Here is a 24,036-nt window from a genome sequence, read left to right on the forward strand (position 1 = left end):
GGGGTTCATGGCCTGACCCCCGTACGTGGCGCAGGGTGTGTATTTGTCCCAGTCCCTGCGCAAGGGGTCCCTGTGTCCGTGTCCCGCTTCCCGTGCCCGGGTGGGTGTCGCATCCCCTGCCCTTGGTCCTCCCGGCCGGCAGGCGGCGCCCTCGCCGGCGCGGCGCGGTGCCCGGACCGCTCCTGGAAGCGGAAGCGGCAGCAGCGGCCCGGCGGGGCGGCTCGGCAGCAGCGCCGCCGCGGAGCGCCGTGAGTACCAGGGGGAGCCTCGGGGGCTGGGCAAGAGGCTCCTCTCCGGGGAAGACCACTGGCGGCCTTGGGACTCCTGAAGGGGCGGGAGGAGGGGGCTTGACCCGAGACGGCGTGGCCTTCCGCTCCCGGCCAGGCCTGGCCGCCGCCCCGGCCGTGGTGGGACCCTCGCGATCTGCCCTCCTCCACTCCGGGATCTGTCCCCGGCCTTGGGGGCGCCCTGGGCTGTGTCCCTGGCTGTGGAGGGTTCCCCGGGATCTGCCCCTGGCCGGGGAGGGATCTCCCGAGGTCCTCTCCCGGCTGTGGAGGGTTCCCCGGGATCTGTCCCCGGCCGCGAAGGGACCCCCGCGATCTACCTGCCGCCCCCCGGGACCTGCCCCAGGCCGTGGAGGAACCCCCCGGAGCATCACCCTGAGCTGACATTCCCGTGCCGGGTGGCCGTTCCCACTGCTATTGGCTCGTTAACGTCTGCTGCTCTTCGGTTTTTATCTCTTTTCCTGCGAGAAGTAGGTCGGCTTAAGAAATGGCAGCATGTGGGGGTAGGTGGGAAAAGGAGGTTTTTTCTTTGTTGGGCTTCTTTAGGTGAAACGAGATTTGCAATTCAGGTTTGAATGTTCATTGTCAGTTCCTGACGCTGTCTCAAGCACAGCGCTGCTCAGTGCATGCCTTGGACCCTCCTTCCAGTTGGACAGGGCGCTTTTATTCTGGATTTTTGTGCTGTAAATAGTGTGAGCAGAAGAAAGACCCGGGTTTGTTTGCTTTGTGTTGCCGAAGGTGAAATTAAACTATTTGTGTTAAGATGGGTTTGTGTCAAGGTGCAGATCATATATTTTTCACTCTGGGGAGATGTCTCAGCTGCTCTGGAGGGCCATGGGAGAGCCACTCCATCAGAGAGCTCTGCCAGCTGCCCAAGCCTGTGCCTTGAGCTCCAGTGATCCTTCAGTGCCTGTTTGCTCAAGGGAAATGGGTTTTTTTAGGCTATATTAGTGTTTTGTCAGGCTCAGGCCAACATGCTGTGCCCCAGCAGCATACACAACACTTGTGCAGTCTTTCCATGCTATATATAGACACTCCCTCCCTCCCTCTGAGGATTGACAATCCTGCACCTTGGGCTCTCCAGGAATGAACTATGTGACAGGAGTTCATAGCTTGGATCCTTTTGGAGCTGCCCTCAGCTCTGGGATTTACAGTGAGAGGACTTGGTTTCCTCTTGCCAGACATCTGGGCTGACACTTTCAGCTCAGATACACTTTGTAAAGCCCAGATGACTGCAGGAAGAGATATCTGCTGAATTAACAGCTTCTTGGGCAGATAAGACTTGTATTGCAGATAAATCCATTAGGGAAATGGTTTTTTTTCACTGTGTCCTCTTTTGGTATTTGTAATTGGGACCATATAATAGTGGTGATTACTGCTAGACCCTTCTGATCATAGTTTCAAAGGTGATACAAATAAACCCAAGAAATTACGGGAGAACAGGAATAAGGACATGAGCTGCCTGAGCCTTTTCTGTGGGCTAATGGTTCCAGATCAGCTACCAGGGTTGTCTTCTGAGCAGTTGTTTGTCCCAGCTCTTGCTCCTCTCCTAATCATCCCCTGTTCTGATACCAGTGTAGCGAGGTGATTTGTGGAGGTCTCACAGAGAAAGAAGCAGGTGGGAGCTTAAAGAGGAAAAGTTTATCTGCTTCGTGACCTAAAATGAGTGGTTGGTATGTGTGGGCATGGGAAACACAACAATCAATCTGTGGTCTGTGAAGTCTTTAGTCCCTTATGAAAGGCTGAGTGGTGCCAGCCTGTTTTCCAGAGCAGAAAAATCTTTCCTAGTTCTCTTCCTTCTGCTGTGGGTTTTATTCCCCACGTGAAAGGATGATTTTCTTAAAGCATTTTTGCTGTTGGGTGTATTGGGAGTGTGCAGTGAGGATTTGCTGGAGCTGACGCTCTGCTGTTCTGTTTTTTCCAGAAACATGCAACATGGCAGCAGCCATGGAAACTGAACAGCCGGGCCTGGAAATCTTTGAGACTGCAGGTCATGAGGAGCAGGTCCCGAGAGAGGAGCAGCCAAAACTGGAACCTTTCTATGTAGAGAGGCATTCCTGGAGCCAGCTTCGGAAACTGCTCACAGATACACGGAAGTATCATGGATACATGATGGCAAAAGCCCCTCATGACTTCACATTTGTGAAGAAAAATGATCCTGAAGGACCTCATTCCGATAGGATCTACTATCTGGGTGAGCTGGCTGTGACAGTGTCACTGCAGGGCTCTTTGGGATTGACTGCTCCTGACAGCTGGGTGTTCCTGGCACTTAAATCAAAAGGGATTCCTGGCCACACTGGCTGGTCAAAAGTCATGATTGTGATCGTAATATCTTATTAAAACTTGTGAGGTAATCTCCCGTGGGAATGGCATGATTGGAGGTGACCCATTAGGCCTGGGAAAGACATGGGAGGTGTCCTTTGGGGCATGTTCCCAAGCTGGAAGTCTGTTCAGTCCATTTTCTGTCACCCCAAGTAATATTCTCTCCAAAAGCTATGCAGGTTTATCTCCTTTCTCTTATTACAGCTGTTGGGTGGAACCTTGTTCTCCCTCAAAGTTTCTTTCCAAAGCAGGGATTTTAAGTGTAATTTTGAAAGTCCTTTGTGCCTCAGCTACCAATGGAGCAGGTTTTCTAGGAATCCTGTGGGGAATAAATAGCAGCATAGGTCAGGGGCAGCTTAGAGAGGTAAATACTTTTCTCGACATTTTTGGTCTTAATAATAAAAAACTTCCTGTAGTTTGTTGTTCTTGGATTCAGTGCCTCACTTGTGCATTGTTTCACTAGTTAATGTTCACTTGACAGAAGTGATTTGACTATAAGTGATGCTGTTAGCAGCCCTCCGAGTGGCTTTTTGGAGCAGGCCATGTGGTGGAGGAATGCTTTTGTCAGGAGCTGCAGTAGCTGAACATAAATCCATGAAAACCTGGATTAGGGGGAGAAACAATGGCTGAAGCAGAGGCCTGGGAGCCAGAGCCATGTTCTAGCCCCACTGCTTGCCACTTAGGCTACTTGCTTAAGCTCAGGTTTGAGATTCATAGAGTCTCTGCGTGTGCTATGCAGTGACATAGAAAACTGCTGCTCTTTTTCCCTTTTTCAGAAGATGGGAATCATAATCCTTGGATGATATTGAGTTCAGGCACATCTGGCTCTCTCTGGTCTGATCCCCATGTGCCCAGGCAGGAGCCCTCAGAAATCTGAATAGCACTAAGAGAGAGGAGCAGGACAGGGATGTTCAAACCTCCCTGAAGCTCAGTTACCTTTGAAACACAGCCTATGTATCCCAGACAGGGGAATTGGCACAAAAGTCCTCCTTGATTTATAAAGATTATGGAATTAAAGGGCAGTTAGAAGACACAGAGTGCTTCGAGCAGCACTCGGGTAAGCACGGGGTGAGCCTGGGTGTCATTGCTCTCTGCCTTCTCTGTGAAGCAGGGAATTTCTGCAGTGCAGAGACCATCAGTACTTCCACTGGTAAGAAGGGCCTGGAAAATTGTTCCTGGGCATCCTTTGAGAGTGTTTGGATTATTAACAGAAAGCTAATGTACTTTTTTTTCACCTCCCTTTCACAATAGCAATGTCTGGGGAGAACAGGGAGAACACACTTTTCTACTCTGAAATTCCCAAAACCATAAACAAAGCTGCTGTCCTGCTGCTTTCCTGGAAGCCTCTTCTGGATCTTTTTCCGGTGAGTCCTGGTTTCTTTCTTGTTTCAAGCACATGGGATTTGGGGTTTTCATAGTGAAAATATGAAGTTTATTGTCTTAAAAATGTAAAGATTCTCCTTGTACATGCCAACCCTGCAGCCATCCCAAAATGAAGCACAGCTTTCTCCTCAGTGTTTGGAGTTCCATCCTCTCTGTGTGCTGGATGATTCCTTTGCTGGCAGAGATGGCAGGTGCTAATTTGCATCATATTCTGTGCTGTGATATCCTGGGGATTGCTGAAGGAGCTTGGAGTCTCCAGTCACTTCCCTGCTGTCTTGCAGGGGAAGTGATGATTCCCCCGAGGACAGTCAGTGGCTCTGTGACTCATACTGGAGCAGAGGATCCCTTTCCCACTCACTGGGATGTGGATTCCCTTTTCCCTGCTGCACATAGCAAGCCTGCACCATCCCATCCCATGCACCATGGCAGGCTGGAGGAGGTGGGACAAACCCCACACAGAATGAGATAGATTTTTCCCTGTGTTATTTCCCAGGGCTGTCAGCCAGAGATAAAACTCTGGCTGTGATCTCCTCCCACCAGACCAGTCTGTGAAAGTGAGCAAAGTCTCTCCTGCTCGTTCTAGAAATAACAAACCTTCAGTCTGAGCCTTCTTGTACCAGGGAGCTTTGGGAATAATGCTGGCCTAGCAATGGGAGGAGTGGCTATCAGTTTACAGTTGTGTGGGATCTGATCATGGCCTGCACCTATGAGTGCTGATGGCAGAGGCAAAGCAGGAGTGGGCTCCCAGCCGGCAGCAGGATTCTGGAGGAGGAGAATGTCTGCTCAGCCATCTGCTCTTGGAAGCAGGGTAAGGCATGCAGAGCAGAGGTGGTGATTTGACTTGTCTGCTTGTTTCCAGGCCATCCTGGACTATGGGATGTACTCCCGGGAAGAGGAGTTGCTGCGGGAGAGGAAGCGGATCGGCACCGTGGGGATTGCCTCCTATGATTACCACAGAGAGAGCGGCACCTTCCTGTTCCAGGCGGGCAGTGGGATTTATCATGTGAAAGATGGAGGCCCCCATGGCTTCACCGTGAGTTTGCTCATCTTCTGTCTCTGGCAAGGACCTCTTTTGGCTTGGAGTGAGAGCAAAGAGCAGTCATCAGCAGTTATTGCACTGGCACAGGAGGTGACCTTAATAACCCTGGAAACAGGGTTATGCACAGGCCTGTGTTTCCATGATTGTAGAAACTCAGTTGCAGGGCTATAAGAAGTGGTAAAATTGTGGCAGCAAGGCGGGGCACCAGATTTGTTTGATTTTTTTATGACTAGCAGTGTCCATAAAAAGCAACAAAAGGCTCCATGCTCTTCCATGGAGTCAGACATCACATCAGATACAGCTTTGTACCTGGGCAGCAGTTTCCAGGTCACTGTTCGTGGTTAGTGCTGGGTATATTATACCATTTTTACACCATTTGACTGTACAACTTGCAGAACAAGCAACCTTCACTCTGCTGGTGCTGAAGCTGGCCTTCAAAGCTGAAATAATTTATTATCATTACTATTATTAGAATAGATGCCTGGTGTTTGTCTAATCATGCTGCCAGGGTAATTTACTGTATCTTGAGTTGTTTTTGGAGGACAAGATTGTGTATTCTGCCAGCCCCTTTCAGGGTGCTCTCTTTAAGAGTGTGCCAGGCTTCTGTACACAAGCTGCCCTCTGATTTGGGGATGATCCTCAGCTCTGGAGAAAGAGGCCTGGTGGGACCATGGTAGAGGCACAACTTTCCCTATAAAATATCTGCATAGTATCTTTCTGTGTATAAAGCGGGTAGATTCCTCTCTAAACATGTGTTTGAAGTCAATGCCCACACTGCTGTGGTCTTCTGAAATCCAGGTTACTTGGTGCATGTATTCCTGTGTTACCATACCTTACTGTGTTTCTTTTTTGTTTTTTAATTCCAAATAGCAACAGCCTTTAAGACCCATTCTGGTAGAGACCAGTTGTCCAAATATCCGGATGGATCCCAAGCTTTGTCCAGCTGATCCAAATTGGATTGCATTTATCCATTGCAATGACATCTGGATATCTAATATAGAATCCAGGGAAGAAAGGAGGCTGACATTTGTGCACAATGGTAATGTATCCTGAATTAAATTCCTCTACCTCCTCTGCACTTGTTCTTGCTACACTGCACTGAGCAATGGCACTAAAGGTTCTCCTGAGATGGGGGTAATGGCCACTGTTTATTCCACCTTGTTTGTCACATTTGTAGACTTCCTGTAGTGCAGATACTGTGGGATGATTCTTTTCCCTGCACTGTGCAATCTGGCAGAATGAGTTGTTTGTTGGATACATATGGAGGGACTCTTCTCCAGAAACACAGCACATTGCTTTTCACTGGAACAGCCTTTTTAGAGTGGAGGAGCTGTGGGTGGAATAGAGCTGGAAGAAAGTTTCTGCCAGTGAAATCGGGCTGCAGAGACTTTTAGAAACAGTTCAGGCAGTTTTTGAATAGCACTGGGGCTTCTGCTGGCCCCTCATACTCAATAACTTGGGTTCTCACTTCCTACCCTCTTCAACTCTGTTTTAGGCATTTGTCCTGGAAGAAAGAAAATGGGACATTTTGGATAAAACACTTTAAAAATAATTTTTGTTTTGTATTTAACTATATAATTTAAATTTTAGTCAATTGAAATTTCTGGCACTTCATAATAATGCTTTAGACTATTTAAATGCTTAATATTAAAATCTTATGTAAGTACAGTAAAAATAAACTGTAGCAGTGACTCTTTCTCAGATGATAATTATTTATGGAGCGCTGCTAAGTTACCTCCAGGGTAACAGGAAAAATATTGAAGCCCTATGGATATGTCATCATGTTGAGATGTTATGTAAGTCTGTTACTTTTGGTTTGTACAGTGAATGAAATATTGATGCTTTCATTTTTCTGAATGTTCATGTTTTCGGTTCAGTTGTTCAGAAAGGTTTGGGGTTTTGATTTTCTTAGAAGTTGTAGTTCCAATTCGCTGAACTCAGAGAGAACCTTTTTTTTTTTCTTTGACTAATTGAGAGCCTGATTAGGTAGAAGTAAGAAGAGAGAATGGCTTTCTTTTCCTAAAAGAAGCTGCCATGTCAGAGAAGATTAAATCCTCCCTGAATATATGAACAGAGAAAGCTGGAAGCAGAAAATGAATCTGCTGAGAAGTCAGATTTATTATCGTGTAATTGTTCCCTGGGGGTGAGCTTGGGCTGTGTTTTGGGATAATGCAGAACTGGTTTGGTTCTGCAGCACATCATAAACTAATTCTTTGGTGTCTTTTTTTAGAACTAGCCAATGTTGAGGAGGATCCAAAATCTGCTGGCGTGGCTACTTTTGTGCTGCAGGAGGAGTTTGACAGATACACTGGCTACTGGTGGTGCCCAAAGGCACAGCCCAGTAAGTGTGGGGATCCATCGTGTCTGACAGGCCCTGCCCAGTGCAGAGCTCTCTCTTCCTCCTATTTATCCTTGTGCAATTTGGGAATGGCCTCCTTTGGAGCTCTTTGCAGCAGGGGGCAGGTTATAGGGGCCTTGTGAGCACTGGGGGAGAGACTTCCCTTCTCACAACAGTGGTGGGACTTGTAGGAGTGTCAGTGTTTTGCTTAATGAAACATGAATCACAGGCTTTATTGGATTTTTCTTCATCCTTCCAATCAGCTCAGGCTTCTGAGGGAATACTGATGCCTGCAATAACTGATAATTACGTTCTGTAATTCTGTAATGTTTATTCATTTACAGCACTGGATGGGGGTAAAGTTCTTCAAATTCTTTATGAAGAAAACGATGAGTCAGAGGTGGAAATTATCCATGTCACATCACCCATGCTGGAGACGAGAAGAACAGATTCCTTCCGATACCCCAAAACTGGTGAGACCCTAAAACTTACATCCCTGTTTCTGAAAGACACCAATTTTATTCCGTGTGCCTGACAGCAGTGACTCTCCAAGACTAGAGCAGAGAGGTGTTGAGTAGTCTTTGAACTGGTGTCCAAGTTGTGCAGGTGTGTTTGGGGAAGCTGCTCTGGAGGCTGGGTGAGTCACTGTGACTGTGCTGATACTGCAGTCTGTGGTTACTGAGGTCTCTGGGTGTCAGGAGTTGGCAGGAACCCTCTCTCATTGTCACTGTTTGAGCCACTTTCTGGGATCCTGGAAGAGGAGTTGATTCTCGTTACAGCCCTGTGTTTCTGGGGGACTAGCTCCAGAATTACAGCCTTCTGGCTTTTGGGAGGCTCTCTGTTTAGCTGCTGGCAGTGCCCTGGCAGTTCAAGTTCTGGAGGACTGATCTCCAGGATTGCTCTTGGACTTTGAACAGCAAACCTGTGCTGCTGCAGCCTGCCAGGAAAACGTCCTGTGGTCACACTTGCACACAGTGGATGATAGGGAGGCTTCAGCAGTGAAGGGCTGAGGGCAGCTTGAAGTGGAGTGCCACTGGAAGCAGGAAAGTGGGATTTAAGCAGACCTGCTGAGGGCTGATTCACTGTCAGATGTGGGCCAAGTTTGAACAGGTCAGAGTTGTCTCTGCTGTCACAGCAGGACACATTGCTCAGATAACAATGGTTTGCTCTCTTTCCTCAGTCCTGAAATCTTCATTTTTTTGAGAAATATCTTTGTTTGGCTGACTTCCTCAAGCTGCAGAATTCATTCAGATTTTGTAGATTCCCCAATTCACTGGAAAAGCTTTCTACTTTTCCTCATTTACTACTTGTATCAATGATAGAGAAAGGCTCATTGTGAGGCTGGGAAGCAAGAGGTGACACTGTGGTTTTTTGGTGCTTGTGAGCACTCAGATTTCTGAGAGTATTTTGCCATGATTCTATTAAATGCAAAGAAAACAAGCTAACAAAAACCTAAATCCCTTAAACAATATGTAGCTTTATTATCATAATGGCACTAGAGATGGCATTAGGTTTTTAGGTGTTTAATTTTCACAGATGCTCTTTAGCACTGGATCACTTTCTATGTACCACCTTGGAATAACAGTCAAACAGTGAACCAAGGCCTGCTTTGCTATCCCAGTTACTCCTGAGCATTCACTTCCACCCTGTAAATGCATCCATTGACTGTGGGAGAGAAGTCTGACTGGGACAGTAGTGTGGCTCTTGATCTTTTTGCAGGATTACATCCTCTAAATCTCCTCACGTTTGCAGATTCTTTTTCCCCTGCCTGGTTCTGTGCTGTCTCTCAGGCATGCAGGCAGGCTATTTGATCAAAGAACATTCTGCTCTTTGCCTTTTCCAGTCCTATATGAATAACACCACAATAATGCACAACAAAATTGTGTCTGACTTAACATCTGTTTTTATAGGTACAGCAAATCCAAAGGTCACTTTCAAGATCTCTGAAGTGACAATCAATGCAGAAGGCAGAGTAAGTCTATCTTCTGTTTGTTTGTCAAATACATTTAGTTGCTGTGATTTTCTTTTTTTTTTTTTTTTTTTTTTTTTTTTTTTTTGTAAAATTAATTTTCCAGTTCTGTACAAAGAAACTTTCCTGGTTGTGATGGCTTCCTGGCTTCTCTGGAGGCAGTGCCCTTGGCTCATTCCTGTGCAGATACTCAATGTGCAGCAGTATTTCTCAAGGCTGTGCTTTTCTTCGCTACCACTGGTGTGTGAACTCAGCTGCAGAGCAGACTATTGTAGGTGTGGATGGTTAGACCTTCTTATGTGACTGATCTCTTGATTGGCTCCAGATATTGGGAAAATTGGATTGAAAATATAGTATATCACCTTACAAAAGCATGAACATATGGAAAGAGATGAACTTTGCTTTTGCCCTGGGATTTTTTTAAACAGAATTTTTTTTAAAGCAGAAATTTCCACAGCACGGTCCAAAATCTTTGGACAGATGGGAAATTAATCTTATCAAACAGATACATTAACAGCCATAAATTGTTGGAATTCTCCCAACTCTTGAGCTCCTTCAGCCATCAGCAGTCACCTGCTGGGATAGTGATGCTGGTGTCAGCCAGTAAAGGCGGGGAAAGGCTTCAGGACCCTTTGGGTACCACTGGGACTTGTTCCCAGTCCCTCCAGGGACAGACTGCAGCACTGCATTTCATGGATTAGAGCCACACTGGTGTCATGTAGGATGTTTAGCACCTAACCATGAAAATCCTCATGAAAAGAGCTCAGTACAAATCACCTCCCCTTTACAGGGGAAACTGAGAGTTCATATGAGTTGTGTGGGATGAGTGATGGGTTTGTCAGCAGCATCCAGATTTCTCTGGTCCCAGCCCAGTACTGTGCTGGGCTCTGGCTACAGATGGGGTTCAGTCCCCTGTGTTGCAAAGGCTGAGCAATCTAAATTGCATAAGCTGCACAGAAAAAGTCCTCTGTGTCCAGGCTCTCATGGTGCATGAAAAACTGGTTTTGGGGGTTCATCTCAGTGTCACTGAATTGCTGCTTTGTCAACAGATTGCAGATGTTGTGGATAAAGAGCTAGTTCAGCCCTTCGAGATCCTCTTTGAAGGAGTAGAGTACATTGCTAGAGCTGGGTGGACGCCAGAAGGAAAATAGTGCGTATGTTAATCCTATCTCTGCTCAGAGGGTTTGGGGTCCTACAGTCAGAAGCAGATTGTAGTGGTCTCTGTCTTCTTCCAGCTTAAGCCTGCTTTCACTTTTACATTGCTACCAACTTGTTTGTGCAAAGGGGACCATTTTTCCAAAAGCCAAACCAGAGCCCTCCTGTGTTTTTCTCTGCTCCCTGGCCCTACTGCTTTGGATTTGGGCCCTCGCAGCCTTTGATGTGTGTGTCCTCTCAGCATCCCTGTGAGAGAGAGTGCAGTGCTATTATCCCCATTTTACAGATGGGGAACTGAAGCCCAGAGAGGTTAAGTGCCTTGCCATGGTCACGCAGGAAGTCTGTGGCTGAGGAGAGAAATGAGCCCAGGTCCCCCAGGCCCTAGGCTAGCGCCCTAACCACTGGACCATCCTTGCTGACCAGACTTACTGATCAGAAAACCTGCTGTAAGTGCTACTTACATTTGCATGTCATTTTAACCCTGTAGATGATGTAGTACAGTGTTTCTAACTCACCAGAAGCTTCTCCAAAAGGATATTTCACTGAGAGGGTTTTCCAGCCCTGGCACAGGCTGCCCAGGGCAGTGGTGGAATCACCATCCCTGGAGGGACTTCAGAGCTGTGTAGATGTGGCACTTGGGGACATGGTTAGTGGTGGGCTTGGCAGTTCTGGAGGAATGGTTGGGCTCGATGATCTTAAGGTTCTTCTCCAACCCAAATGATTCCATGGTTTTCCATAAGTGCGCTCCTCCAGATTTTGAGTTTAAATATGGCTTTCAACTTTTTAATTTCTTTCCCATCCAAATGTGGAAGAAATACAGGGACGCATTTGTTATATTATCCTGCTTTTTGCAGAATTATTGTTGGAGCTACATAAAAAGCTGTCAGAATATGGCAGGGGCTGCTGCTGGTCCCTTTAGGTGCCGGTGTTATTCTCTGTCAGGAGTAGATCTAACAATAGCATCCTGAAATTTCAATTGAAATTGTTTCTGTTTCATTATTCCCTCTGATTTTTTCTCTTCTCTTTCTCCCTTGAAGCACAATTCAAACTGGGGAGAACAGAATGAGTTAAACTTTTGAACTTGCAGTGCTTATGCAATATTAAAATGAAGCAAAATAGATTCTTGTGTTATGGAGGAGATTTGTTTATGTGGGTGAAATTTTGCACGTGACTTAATCTGCAATTGAATATTCTTGACTCCCTCGAAATGCCTAGTGCTACTGAGTGTCTGCTGAGATTTTCAGACTTGTGTCATACTCATGGTTGCATGTTATTTTCTCTAATATTTGTGTCCTCAACAGCATCTGGTCCATCTTGCTGGATCGTTCCCAAACTCGGCTTCAGATAGTCCTGATCCCTCCTGCATTATTCATCCCCACAGAAGATGATGCAATGGAAAGGCAGAAACTTATTGATGCTGTACCAGATTCTGTTACACCTTTCATTATTTATGAAGAAACGACAGACATCTGGATAAATGTAAGAATTTGAATTTCAGCCTTCTCTGACAGTTTGTAGCGCTCGAGCAATGTTTATCTTACTGTGCTGCCAAGGAGAGTGATCCCATTGTGCAAGTTCTGTGCATATTCAGTGCTTCCTGCTGTAAAAAACAGGATGTAGAGAACAGATTTGGGATGTGAAAACAGACCTGCTTTGCTTGAGTTGATGCAGTGCTCAAGAGTCAGGAGCAGAGCCCAGGGCTCTGGTGTTCCCAGGCAGCCCCTTGCCCACAGTGCCACTGGCAATCTCCAGCTTTTTAGTGCCAATTGTTAGCACCAGCGATGCCACCAGATAAAATGTTCTCCAGGCAACAAAGGTGTATCAAGGTAACACTGGGTGAAAAGTCCTGAGAGTCAGCTAACAGGCACTGAACCCCTCCTGAGCTACATCTGGTCTGGTGAAACAGATTAAGGGTGTGGTGTTCTGGGAGGTGAACTGCAGGGCCTGTGCTGAGAGCAGTCATGGGTGTGCCTGGTCACTGCTGTTAACTGTGCCTCTCTTCACACTGCTGCACATAAAGACCCCTGTCTCTGCAGTGACATCCCATTGGAGGTGTGCCTAGGACCATCCATCACTTGGCATGTAGTTGGATCTTTCAGCAGAGAGTATATGCACAAAACCTTCCAGTGAATGGTCCCTATACAGCAAGTGCCCTCTGTGATGCCACATTCTCTCTTTAGTGTTTGGTTTCAGGATGGTGCAGTGAGTTCTTTCTCCATTATTTTTACTGTCCAAAGTGGTTCTTGACTGACAGCTCATATTGTGAAGATAAATGCTTACAAGTCCTCCAAAGATTGTCCCTTGAAGCAAGAGCTGGCATGTTGATGAGTGGGAAGATGATGTCAGCTCATCCTTTGTATAATCCTTCACTTGCAGGCAGCACAGGACAGAGGTCTGCAGAGCAGGGCCCATCTCTGTGTCTAAGCTAGAAGGGAAGGTGCAGAAAAACTTCATTAGTTGGGTGACCAGGATATAAAGTTAGACTGGCAGAGGGCAGGAGCTACAGGGAGGTGGCACTGGCTGCAGACCCCCCCCCCGGCTCCAAGTGGAACTGCTTCTCCCAGTAAGGAACAGTTCTGCACCCTGTTAGCTTGGACTGTGTGGTCTGTGTTGAGCAGCAAGAGGAACATACTTTGTGTGACTGCAGTGCCAGAGTCCTGCTGGTGACTATAATCCACTGCTCTGTGTCCTCAGATCCATGATATCTTCCATGTCTTCCCTCAAACCCACGAAGATGAGATAGAGTTCATTTTTGCCTCCGAGTGCAAAACAGGCTTCCGGCACCTGTACAAGGTCACCTCAGTGCTGAAGGAGAGCAAGTACAAACGCTCCTGTGGAGGCCTCCCTGCTCCCAGTAAGGCAGTTGTTCTTGTGCTTTTATTATCCATTTGTTGCTGACCAGTGAGGAAATAAATGTCCTTCCAGATGGCAGGAATTATTGTCTTATTGGAAACTTCTGCCTGTTGTCCAGGAAAGCACTTCAGTGTACAGTCATTCCTCTGGAAATTGTACAGGGGTTATTTTGTTTTCAGCATGCCTTAGTTTTAACCCCAATCCTTCCTTATGGACTAGAGGGAAAAGTTTCCAAAACCCAGATGGGAAACAAGCTCCCTGTGATACTGAGACATAGTTGGCTTTTCCTCTTCACTGCTGGAACTTGATCTTGCTCAGATGCAGGAAATCGCTGTGTGCAAAGCTCCCAGAGTGGTTTTTCCACAGCATGTGTTCTAAAATTCACAGTTCCATGCTGTGATAATTTACTTAGTGTGTATTGAAGGCACCTACTGAACTCTGTATGCACAAAAAATACGTGTAGTTTTACTAGAGCTTTTCCTAGTTTCATGCAACCATTGTGGGTCTTTTTCCCACATAGCATTATATCTTGGGCTGATTAAATTTCTCTGAATGCATGTTACTTCTTTTTTTTGCTAAATCATCTTATAAAAGCAGAGTTCTCATAAAATTCTCCATTTTTTACACCTTATATTTCCTTTGCCTGCCTGTTTTTCAGTATAAAACCTTTATTTGTATGCAAATGGCAAAATATTTTTAGAAATAAAAATCTCTGTACATTGGCTATTTGCAGGTGACTTCAAGTGCCTCATCAAAGAGGAGATAGCAATTACCAGTGGGGAATGGGAAGTGCTTGGCAGACATGGATCCAATGTAAGTCTTGCTCTTGCTTCCTGGATATCCTGCCACACACACTGCAGGGAGATGGTCACTTGGAGAGATCAGCATAAATCTGTTAATCCAGTATGGTTTTAGACAAAATACACAGTATTTCTGTTCTGTGTAACTTGTTAGCTGGCACAAGGAGAGAAGGAATGGTCCCCAAACTGCTGCTCTTCTAGCTTGAGCTGAATGAATTGTTTGATCATTTGAATCAAAGTGACAGAGTTGTAGACAGTGAGAACAGTTGTTTGGTTTGTCCCTTGCAGATTGCTGGGCTCCAGCTCAGCATTATAGAATTGGGACAGGAGGAGTGTGGGGGACACTTTGAGGTGGTAGAACTGGATATTGAGGGATGTGCTGTTTGTTTTGTTCCTAACAGATCTATGTGGATGAAGCCAAAAAGCTGGTGTACTTTCAAGGCACAAAAGATTCACCTCTGGAGCATCACTTGTACGTTGTTAACTACGAGAACCCTGGGGAGGTGAAGCGTCTGACAGAGCGTGGTTACTCACACGCCTGCTGTGTCAGCCAGGTACCTGTGCCTGCCAGGGCTTATCCTGTCACTCAGCAGACAGGGCAGGATTGATATATAACAAAAGCAGATTATAGGCTGTGTTGTTCCCTCCTGCATGTTGTACAGTCAGTGTGTAAAACCACCCTGGAAAGCAGACTTGATCTCCTGGTTCCATTGCTGTCCAGCTCACTTCAGGCAGAAGGAGCTGGGATGAATTGTTTGAGACTCTTTGAGCCTGACTCTCTGCCTCAGTGGACTCGAGAGCAATCACCAGGGAGATGAATCTGGGCAGCACTGGGTGGAGTTCCAGGAACCCAGCTGGGAATTCATAGCCCAGAAGGTGTGTGACAAACTCCTCATGCTACTCTTGGATATGTAGGTGTATCTTTAGGTTTGGAGTGTTAAGGACTGTAGTATTTCACAACCAAAAGTGTTCTGATTTCTGTATCTTTAATTTGGTCCATAAGCATCTTCTGAAAGTTCTAAATGCAGAAGAAATGATCACTTGCTTGTGGCTCTGCACTGAGGAGTTCAAGGCACATTCTTTTTCTCCCCAGGACTGTGACATGTTCATCAGCAAGTACAGTAATCAGAAGAACCCCCACTGTGTGTCACTGTACCGGCTGACAGGATCAGAAGATGATGCAGCTCATAGGAATAAGGAATTCTGGGCTACTATTTTAGATTCAGCAGGTAATGGCATGGGTGAGGAACAGGAAAATGATAAGTAGGATCACAGGATAAAAGATATCCCAGCATATGCTTGCTTGAGATTCGCTGTTGTGGCTTCTCTCTGAAACTCAGGCTTGTGTGAGGAGTTCTGTGAAGTACAGGAGGGACATTTTCAGCTCAGCAACAAAGGGATATAAACAGTTTGTGAAGGAGTTTAGAGTGGAAATTACCAATTTTCTCCTGCCAGCTTTAGCTCAGGGAGGGGTTTGAGTGCATTTGCTTGCTCTGATGTGCCTGCCAAAGAGAGTGTGCCTGGGAAGGGAGGTGCACTTCTTAAATAGTGTGTGCTGCTGCCTACTTTTGTCTTCATGGGAGAGTTCTTGGGCAATAATCTTCCACTGGATTTCTGTTGCCTTTTATTTCTCCTTACCTGAGGCAGAAACTCTGTGTCCTGTGCTTTCCATGCGTTAATGTAGTGAGTCCTGAGTGGGATTAGGAAGGGATGGGACATCTGTAATGTATGTGTCAGGGGAGAAGAGTTACTGTCATTCACGGGAGAGCAGGGATGGGTATGTGATAGGCCTCAAGAAAGCTCACCAGGGGCTGGGGAATTCCCAGTCTCGTTTGGATTCAGCCATACCCACTGGAAAGTGTGGGAGAGCTCCATTGGGATTGCAGTGAGGCTGGTGACAGGACAGTGGTGCTGCAGAGCTGTGTTACTCATCCATTCCTGTGAAAACCAGGCTCTCTGTTCCCTCCTGTGGCAGGTCCTCTTCCTGATTACATTCCCCCTGAAGTGTTCTCCTTTGAGAGCTCCACGGGGTTCACACTGTATGGAATGATGTACAAACCCCACAACCTGCAGCCTGGGAAGAAGTACCCCACAGTGCTCTTCATCTATGGAGGCCCTCAGGTGAGTTGGTGAGCAGTGGGATGGGCTGGCAGGGATCATTCCACTGCTGTCCTGCAGGAACACTTCCTGCTCTGTGCTGAGGCCAGCTGGTGTCATTTTGCCTGTTGGGTGAGTAGGTGCTTGGCTAAAGGTGCTATAAGGATTCATTGTTCCCAGATCATGGATCCAGGCACTTCCACTTGTCTGAGGACAGATATAGAGTAGGAGAGCTGGAACTGGGAAAAAAGGGAATCAGATAGTCCTTGTTCCCAGTTCTGTCTCCTCCTTTCCACTTGCCTCATTGGACTTTAGTACAGCTCTTCATACCTGTGACACAGAATGGCTTGTTTTATTGGGAGAAAAGTTTATTGCACAGCAGGGAGAGGGAATCCTGCAGCAGGAAGTAGAGATCTTGAGAAACTTCACATTATAAAATTGTATAAGTCATTTAAGGGAAGGTAAATATAAATCTGAAATTGGATTAAGCGGTGACCTCTGGATTCTGTGCTGCTTTTATATTCCAGGTACAGCTGGTGAACAACCGGTTTAAAGGAATCAAGTACTTCCGACTGAACACTTTGGCCTCTTTAGGCTATGTTGTTGTTGTCATTGACAACAGGGGCTCCTGCCACCGAGGGCTGAAGTTTGAAGGAGCCTTTAAATACAAAATGGTAAGTGAGCCCTGAGTCTGGCTCTGTTCTCAGCCAGAGATGGGTTTGGGTGCCAGTGCTACCAGCGCTGAAGCACTGGTTTGGCACAAGTGCCCAGCACTGCCTGTGTGACACTCCTGGGGTTTGGGGACAGGAAGGTGAGTTGTGGGAGGAAAGATGCTTGATGTGGGAAAGAGAAAATGTCATGGTTTGAGGTTGTGAACCAGCTGCAGCCTGACACAGAATGGTTCATGACAAGGCTGTGACTCTTCACAGATACAATTTGCAGCTCACATGAAGCAGGACAGTTGCATTCTGAGCATGAATCACTCCTGAGCACCAAAGCTCTGAAGGTGGTTGTCTTGGGCAATGCTGAGAATGTAATTTATGCCTGTAGCTAACAGAACTTTGTCTCTGCCCTGGCAGGGGCAGATAGAAATCGATGACCAGGTGGAAGGGCTGCAGTATTTGGCGTCGCAGTACGACTTCATCGACTTGGAGCGGGTGGGCATTCACGGCTGGTCCTACGGAGGCTACCTCTCCCTAATGGCTTTAACACAGAGGTCAGATATCTTCAGGGTATGTTCATGCATTGAGTACTTACTCTGGTGCTGCAGACAGAATCTTTCCTTCAATAGTGTGACTTCCATGGGTGGTCACAGCACAAAGACCTTGGGGCTTGCTGTAGACAAGTTAGGACACAGTGCAATGGCTGTTTTCTTCAAGACTCTTCTCTTTGGGTGGCTTCAGAGAGAAGTTGCTTTTCTAGCAGTTGTTGGGACTGTTGAGCTTGCAATGACTTAGTTGTGGTCCTGTACCTCTACTTATCTCAGGCCACCTATACTCAAGGTACCTTAAGTAGTGTCAGCTGCTGCCCACTTTGTGCCAGCTGAGCTCTTTGTGTTGTGAACCAGGTAAGGGAAACCCTTCTAGTGAAAAACGACACCTCCTTCTCATCCTCTCTTTTTTTGACCCTGAGAGAGTAGTTCCTTTGCAGGCTAATCTATTCTAGATCAAATTGCCATGCTGCTGCATAGTAGCATGTTCTGAAGCAGCCAGGAGGACAGCCTGGGAATGGGGAGAGATACTGGAAAGACATTCTTGTGCCTGCCTGACTTTAGACCACTGTAATAAATGGCCAGACTGCCTTTGGGTAGAGGTGTGGGAAAAGCTGGTTATTGCCCTTGAGATGTGTCTTGTTCTTTGTGGCTGCTCTTGCTTTCTTTTAAGTCCAACCTTAATATTACTGGGATGTTTAAAAATTATTTGTCTCAATCCTTAACGATTGTTGCATTTTTACCTTTACAAACATCTGCCTTGCAAAGGGGTCTTAGATGGTTTTGTGGTGGTTTGGGGTTTTTTGGGCCTTTTTTCCCACAAGCCTCTCTGCAAGCTGTTGGTAGCTATGCAGGGTAGTTTTCTGAGTTCTCGGGAGCTGTTTCTGTTAAACATGCAAATGGACGCAAACCTGCAAAACCTCACAGAATGCACTTCCCTCAGCATCACTTGCAGGGGGTATGTTTAGAGTTGCTTCTGATTTACCTGTAGGCTCTTGCTGGTTTCTAGCAGGTGTGGATCGTAACTGAGCTGTGCTGTGTGTGAGCTGGGGCAGAGACAGCAAGGATTGCTATGCTCCTTCCACAGTTATAGTGGGATGAAGCCATGAGAGGGAAGGCCATGGCCAGGTCAGGGACAATATTGACATTCCCAGGTCAGGGGCACTGTTGCCATTCCCAGGCCAGGGACACTGTTGCCATTGCCAGGTCAGGGCACTGTTGCCATTGCCAGGTCAGGGGCACAGTTGCCATTCCCAGGTCAGGGGCAGTGTTGCCACTCCCAGATTGGGGCAGTGTTGCCATTCCCAGGTCAGGGCACTGTTGCCATTCCCAGGTCAGGGCACTGTAGCCATTCTCAGGCCAGGGGCACTGTAGCCATTGCCAGGTCAGGGCACTGTTGCCATTGCCAGGTCAGGGGCACTGTTGCCATTCCCAGGCCAGGGACACTGTAGCCATTCCCAGGTCAGGGGCACTGTTGCCATTCCCAGGTCAGGGGCAGTGTTGCCACTCCCAGATTGGGGCAGTGTTGCCATTCCCAGGTCAGGGGCACTGTTGCCATTCCCAGGCCAGGGACACTGTAGCCATTCCCAGGTCAGGGGCACTGTTGCCATTCCCAGGTCAGGGGCACTGTTGCCATTCCCAGGTCAGGGGCAGTGTTGCCACTCCCAGATTGGGGCAGTGTTGCCATTCCCAGGTCAGGGGCACTGTTGCCATTCCCAGGTCAGGGGCACTGTTGCCATTCCCAGGTCAGGGACACTGTTGCCATTGCCAGGTCAGGGCACTGTTGCCATTCCCAGGTCAGGGGCACAGTTGCCATTCCCAGGTCAGGGGCAGTGTTGCCACTCCCAGATTGGGGCACTGTTGCCATTCCCAGGTCAGGGGCAGTGTTGCCACTCCCAGATTGGGGCACTGTTGCCATTGCCAGGTCAGGGGCACTGTTGCCATTCCCAGGTCAGGGCACTGTAGCCATTCTCAGGCCAGGGGCACTGTAGCCATTGCCAGATCAGGGCACTGTTGCCATTGCCAGGTCAGGGGCACTGTTGCCATTCCCAGGCCAGGGACACTGTTGCCATTGCCAGGTCAGGGCACTGTTGCCATTCCCAGGTCAGGGGCACTGTTGCCATTGCCAGGTCAGGGCACTGTTGCCATTGCCAGGTCAGGGCACTGTTGCCATTGCCAGTCTGGGGCAGTGTTGTCACTCCCCTCTCTGTGGCACTGGCAGGTGGCTGTAGCCGGAGCCCCGGTCACGCTGTGGATTTTCTATGACACGGGATACACGGAGCGCTACATGGGCCACCCGGAGCACAACGAGCAGGGCTACTACCTGGGATCTGTGGCCATGCAGGCTGAGAAGTTTCCTTCTGAGTAAGTTTGCTTCTGGTTCTTGTCTTCTTTTTCCTACCAGGGAAGTTCAAGCCCTATAGACACATTTTTATCTCCCTGTTCTTGGTATTTCTCTAATCACAAATGATCACATTAAGTAATATTTTTTAAAAACAAACTAATACCCAACACTAATAAATTTAATACTCAAGTAAACATTTACATGATTACAGACCATTCCCTGTAAGTCCTTTTGTGTCTAAAGAAATTACAAACATATCTTCAGTTTGATTAGTGCTTTAGAGCCACATTAAGCTAAACAAAAATTAATTGATTGGAATGTTTTTGTATATTCTGAGGCTATCTCAGCACAGCTGAGCAAGATGGGGCCATGGGCTTTCTTGCAAAGAATTGACATCAAGATTTAAGGCCTCATATTGTCCAAGTGGGGATGCATTGCTGGGAAATAAATAAGATATTCAGATAAAAGATCTGTCTGACTGTAATATGTATGTGCAGGAAGAACTTTCAGAGGAGGAAGGAACGTATTTGAGAAATGTGTGTATCCAGAGCAGTTTACAACGGTGAAATTACTGCTTTCAGAGCAAATACTCTTTTCTGGGGAGTGTTTTTTATGGATGTGTGTGGACTATGAAATGAGTGGGATGCTGTCTGGAACTCTTTGTCTCTTGCTTTTCCCAGACCAAACCGTTTGCTGCTGCTGCACGGGTTCCTGGATGAGAATGTTCACTTTGCACACACCAGTATTTTGCTCAGCTTTTTGGTGAGAGCTGGGAAACCCTATGACCTACAGGTAAGGCCAGAACCAGGGTGTAAAGGTAATGTGTGTGTCTTGGAGAAATCCAGAACTGGAGCTTGTACCATGGCTGTGCTGGACACCTTGGAATTCAAGGATGCATTTGTAGCATTTGAACCAAGTATTTTTAAAATGTTAGTATTTTATGAATTAACAAAAAAAAAAAAAAAAACTGGGCAAATAAGCAGTAAAGGCTGTTTCTGAGGAGATCTGCACTGGAAGGCAGTGCAGAAGTGTTCATGCAGTATGGATCAGGGTTCTGCATTTATTTAAACCCTGCTGGCTCAGTTCAGGTGGAGCCCAGGGATCCCATAGCACACTGCAGAAGTGGAAATGTGCTCTGGCCAGGAGGAGCTGCCTCTGCTCAGCCAGGCTGATCTCCTCCAGCACAGCTGGATCCCAGTGTGTTTTCCTGGGTTCAGGCAGTGGAGGATGAGGTGTGTCAGTTCAGGTGCAGAGTGAACACAGGGACATTCCATGGACATTTGGAATGTGGCTCTGGGACTGACTTAAATATTGGCACCTTCAACTCCTGTGGATATTCATGACTGTATTTTACATTTCAGATCTACCCTCAGGAGAGACACAGCATCAGGGTCCCTGAGTCGGGGGAGCACTACGAACTGCACCTGCTGTATTACCTGCAGGAGAACCTGGGCTCTCACATTGCTGCCATGAAGGCCATGTGACTGACCTCAGAGCTCTGCTCCACGGCTGCTCTCCGGACAGGGAGGTGTAGGAAACTAGAGAAAATACGATGGAATGTTGCTTTCTGGTGCCTGCCACACGTACACACACGTACACACCCTCACAGACACTTTTTTAAAGTAAATTTGGTGCCATACGGGAAATTAAAGTACGGTGATCTTACAACTTCAGTTATTAAACTTCAAGTTTAAACTGTAAATAAAATCCAATGTCTGTGGTATAATACAGTACCATGGGTGTTCTCTTGGGGGACGAGCTGAAACTGAAAATAATGTACTTCTACAGCACCAGATCTTCACTTTTTAAAAGCATTATGGCATAATTGATGTATTTTTACAGGGTGTTCCTTGATATCTTATTACATTATACTGGATGATTTACTCACTACACAGCAAGAGTTTACCTGAATAGTTACAACTTTTATTGATTTTAAATGCTATCATATAGCTTTTATGCTTTGTTAAAGGGATGTGTCTCACTCCTTAGAAGGTGGTCACAAGTTGGACACATCCCCTGTCTAGATGTTAATTGTTTTTTAAGAACAAAGACTTTTAAGCTTCCTCTTAACATATTTAAAGTTTGGATTCAGTTCAGTTGATGCCAGGTTCTTTGATTCCTTCTCCCTTAGGATAAATCATTCTCTCTTCTTCCAGCAGCTTGAGAACCTATCCTGATTGTACTTGATTTCAATGGAGAAGTGAATTGATACTTTACTGTGATATGGGCATAACACTCTTGTATTCTGAGGTGCAAACTAACGTAAGTTAAAGAGCAGAAACTGTAAAGTTTCAAACAAGCTTCAAAGTGCATCTTCTTGAGATTTTTTCATGATGTTCACTCTGGAGCTGGGTTTGCAATACTCCTTCCTCACCCTCACATCAGCATGATATAGGCATATGCATCATGTTACAATTTAGAAATTCAATACTCTATTTCCAAGATGTGCAGAAGATGTGTGGGGAGACCTTACGTGTGAGGCAATATGAACTGTTCTGTTGAATTTCCTCATGTATGAGGGGCTATTTCCCAGCATCATGCCCTGTCCAGTCCCCTGTTCCTGGGTCCTTTCTAGCACTTTTGTGCATGATGATGATGATGATGATGCTGTCTTTGAGAACCCCTTTCTGTACAGCGTCAGGTAACCCTCAAGGAACTGCAGTCCCAGTTGTGTTTTTTCTACTGAGGGTTTAACTAAGCAGCAGGTTTGGCTGAAAAGTAAAGTGTGTGAAGGCACTTTTAACTGGCAACAGGTAATTTAGGATAGAAATACATAGAAAGTTCTTTCTTTGAGGCTTGCTTCTGGGACACTGATAAGTTTTAATGGTTTTCTTAGAAACCCAAGAACTTCCTTTTCTTTCTGTTTTGGTGCTAGAGAGAAGCAGAGCATGATTTTCTTTTCATCTGCTGAAAATCTGGAATCACTCTCACTGTTTATGCTCTTAGAACTCCACACCTTGTAACCTTGTACTTTCCTTGATTTTGTACTGTTCAGCTTGATTCCAAAACTCTGGGATTTAAGAGAGTCTGGCTATATTGGATCAAACTGCATCGTTTTTCAGTTAAACTGCTGGGCATGTGCACCAAAGCGAGGGGATCTGGGGCAGTTACACGGTTGTAAAAGCCTTGTGTGAGAACAGGATCTGGTTTTTGGGATACACAAAGGAGCCAAAGCCAACAGACGTGCAGGGAGTGGTTCCTCCCCAGTGGGGAGCCTTGGGTCGGGCTGGTTTTCAGATCGCAGTGATTACAAGTGCGTCAGTTAAAACACCATTAGCAGGTCAATAACGAGTTGATTTTGGGAAGGGCGTGGCAGGGAAAGAGCCCAGCTCCAGGAATGTTTTCTCTCAGCCATTAATTGTGACTGAAGCAAAGGCAGCATCCCAGGGGAGTGTGCTGCAGTCAGCACCGAGAGAGGAGCACATGTGCAACACAACAAAAAGAAGCTGTTCCTCTGGAATTCCATTGTGCTCCCAACGTGTTTATGCTGTATTATATATACATATATCTATATCTGTTCATATATACATATATGTATAAAATTACCCATGGATAGTATTCACCTTTTCCAAGGTTGTTAATATTTTGTTCAATATTAAATTAACTTGTTTTTTGGGGTGTTTTTGTTCTTTTTCTAGAGGTGATTACCCTTGAATGTAAATGTATATGATTTTTAAGATGAAATCGATCATTTTGTTTAAAAAACAGAACAAAAATGGCCTTCATCAAACAGTGCTTTTTGGGGGACTGAAGAACTAAACATTATGTGAGTAAACCAGGCTGGGTTTGGATTTGAGGCAGGATGTGATTACAAGTGCTGACATAGGATTTTTAATAATGCATCCTTCCACCATTTTAAATATATACTTCAAAAAGCTATTAAAGTACAATATACTGTAACTGCTCTGTTTTGCAACATAAATTATGGATTCTTTTTTTCCTACCATTTTATTTTCTTTTTCTGTAGTTAAGCACTTTAAGACCCCGTGCTCTCTTATCCTGTGGAAGTGCTGGAAGGATTTATCACCAGAGTTATGTAGTTCTTGCAAAAGAGATGCCTTAGATGAAGTCTGATTCCATCTAAATTCCCAGTGAAGAAAGGCCCCATTGTGATCAAGACTGCAGAGGTAGGCAGGTGTTAGTGTTGAGGGACTTTGCATCCTTATTTTTGGGGGGGAGTGGTACTCCTGCACCTCGTAGGGTGAAGTCTTGGTCTGGCCAAGGAACAGGACAAGGCTGTAC

At 46.3% G+C, this 24,036-nt stretch overlaps 1 protein-coding gene across 3 annotated transcripts; it reads left to right on the top strand.

The window, feature by feature from the left end:
* The first annotated feature begins 149 nt into the window (after positions 1-149).
* DPP8 (dipeptidyl peptidase 8) lies at positions 150-23,694 on the top strand. Of its 3 annotated transcripts, none has more exons than XM_079318201.1 (20): positions 150-248; positions 2,209-2,478; positions 3,858-3,970; positions 4,849-5,022; positions 5,899-6,067; positions 7,259-7,369; positions 7,711-7,839; positions 9,277-9,338; positions 10,385-10,485; positions 11,792-11,969; positions 13,185-13,344; positions 14,077-14,156; positions 14,545-14,697; positions 15,237-15,372; positions 16,119-16,264; positions 16,768-16,914; positions 17,320-17,472; positions 19,672-19,814; positions 20,475-20,586; positions 21,156-23,694. In XM_079318201.1, exons 2-20 carry the CDS (start codon positions 2,220-2,222, stop codon positions 21,276-21,278), a joined length of 2,649 nt encoding a protein of 882 aa, XP_079174327.1. In that variant the 5' UTR covers positions 150-248; positions 2,209-2,219; the 3' UTR covers positions 21,279-23,694. The 3 variants fall into 3 exon arrangements, with proteins under 3 accessions (XP_079174327.1, XP_079174326.1, XP_079174328.1); XM_079318200.1 differs by lacking the exon at positions 150-248 and adding an exon at positions 769-787; XM_079318202.1 differs by lacking the exons at positions 150-248; positions 20,475-20,586; positions 21,156-23,694 and having other exon boundaries at positions 17,320-17,456; positions 19,672-19,808.
* Positions 23,695-24,036: the final 342 nt, after the last annotated feature.

This window comes from Erithacus rubecula (assembly GCF_903797595.1).
Source record: "Erithacus rubecula genome assembly, chromosome: 14".
NCBI lineage: Eukaryota > Metazoa > Chordata > Aves > Passeriformes > Muscicapidae > Erithacus > Erithacus rubecula.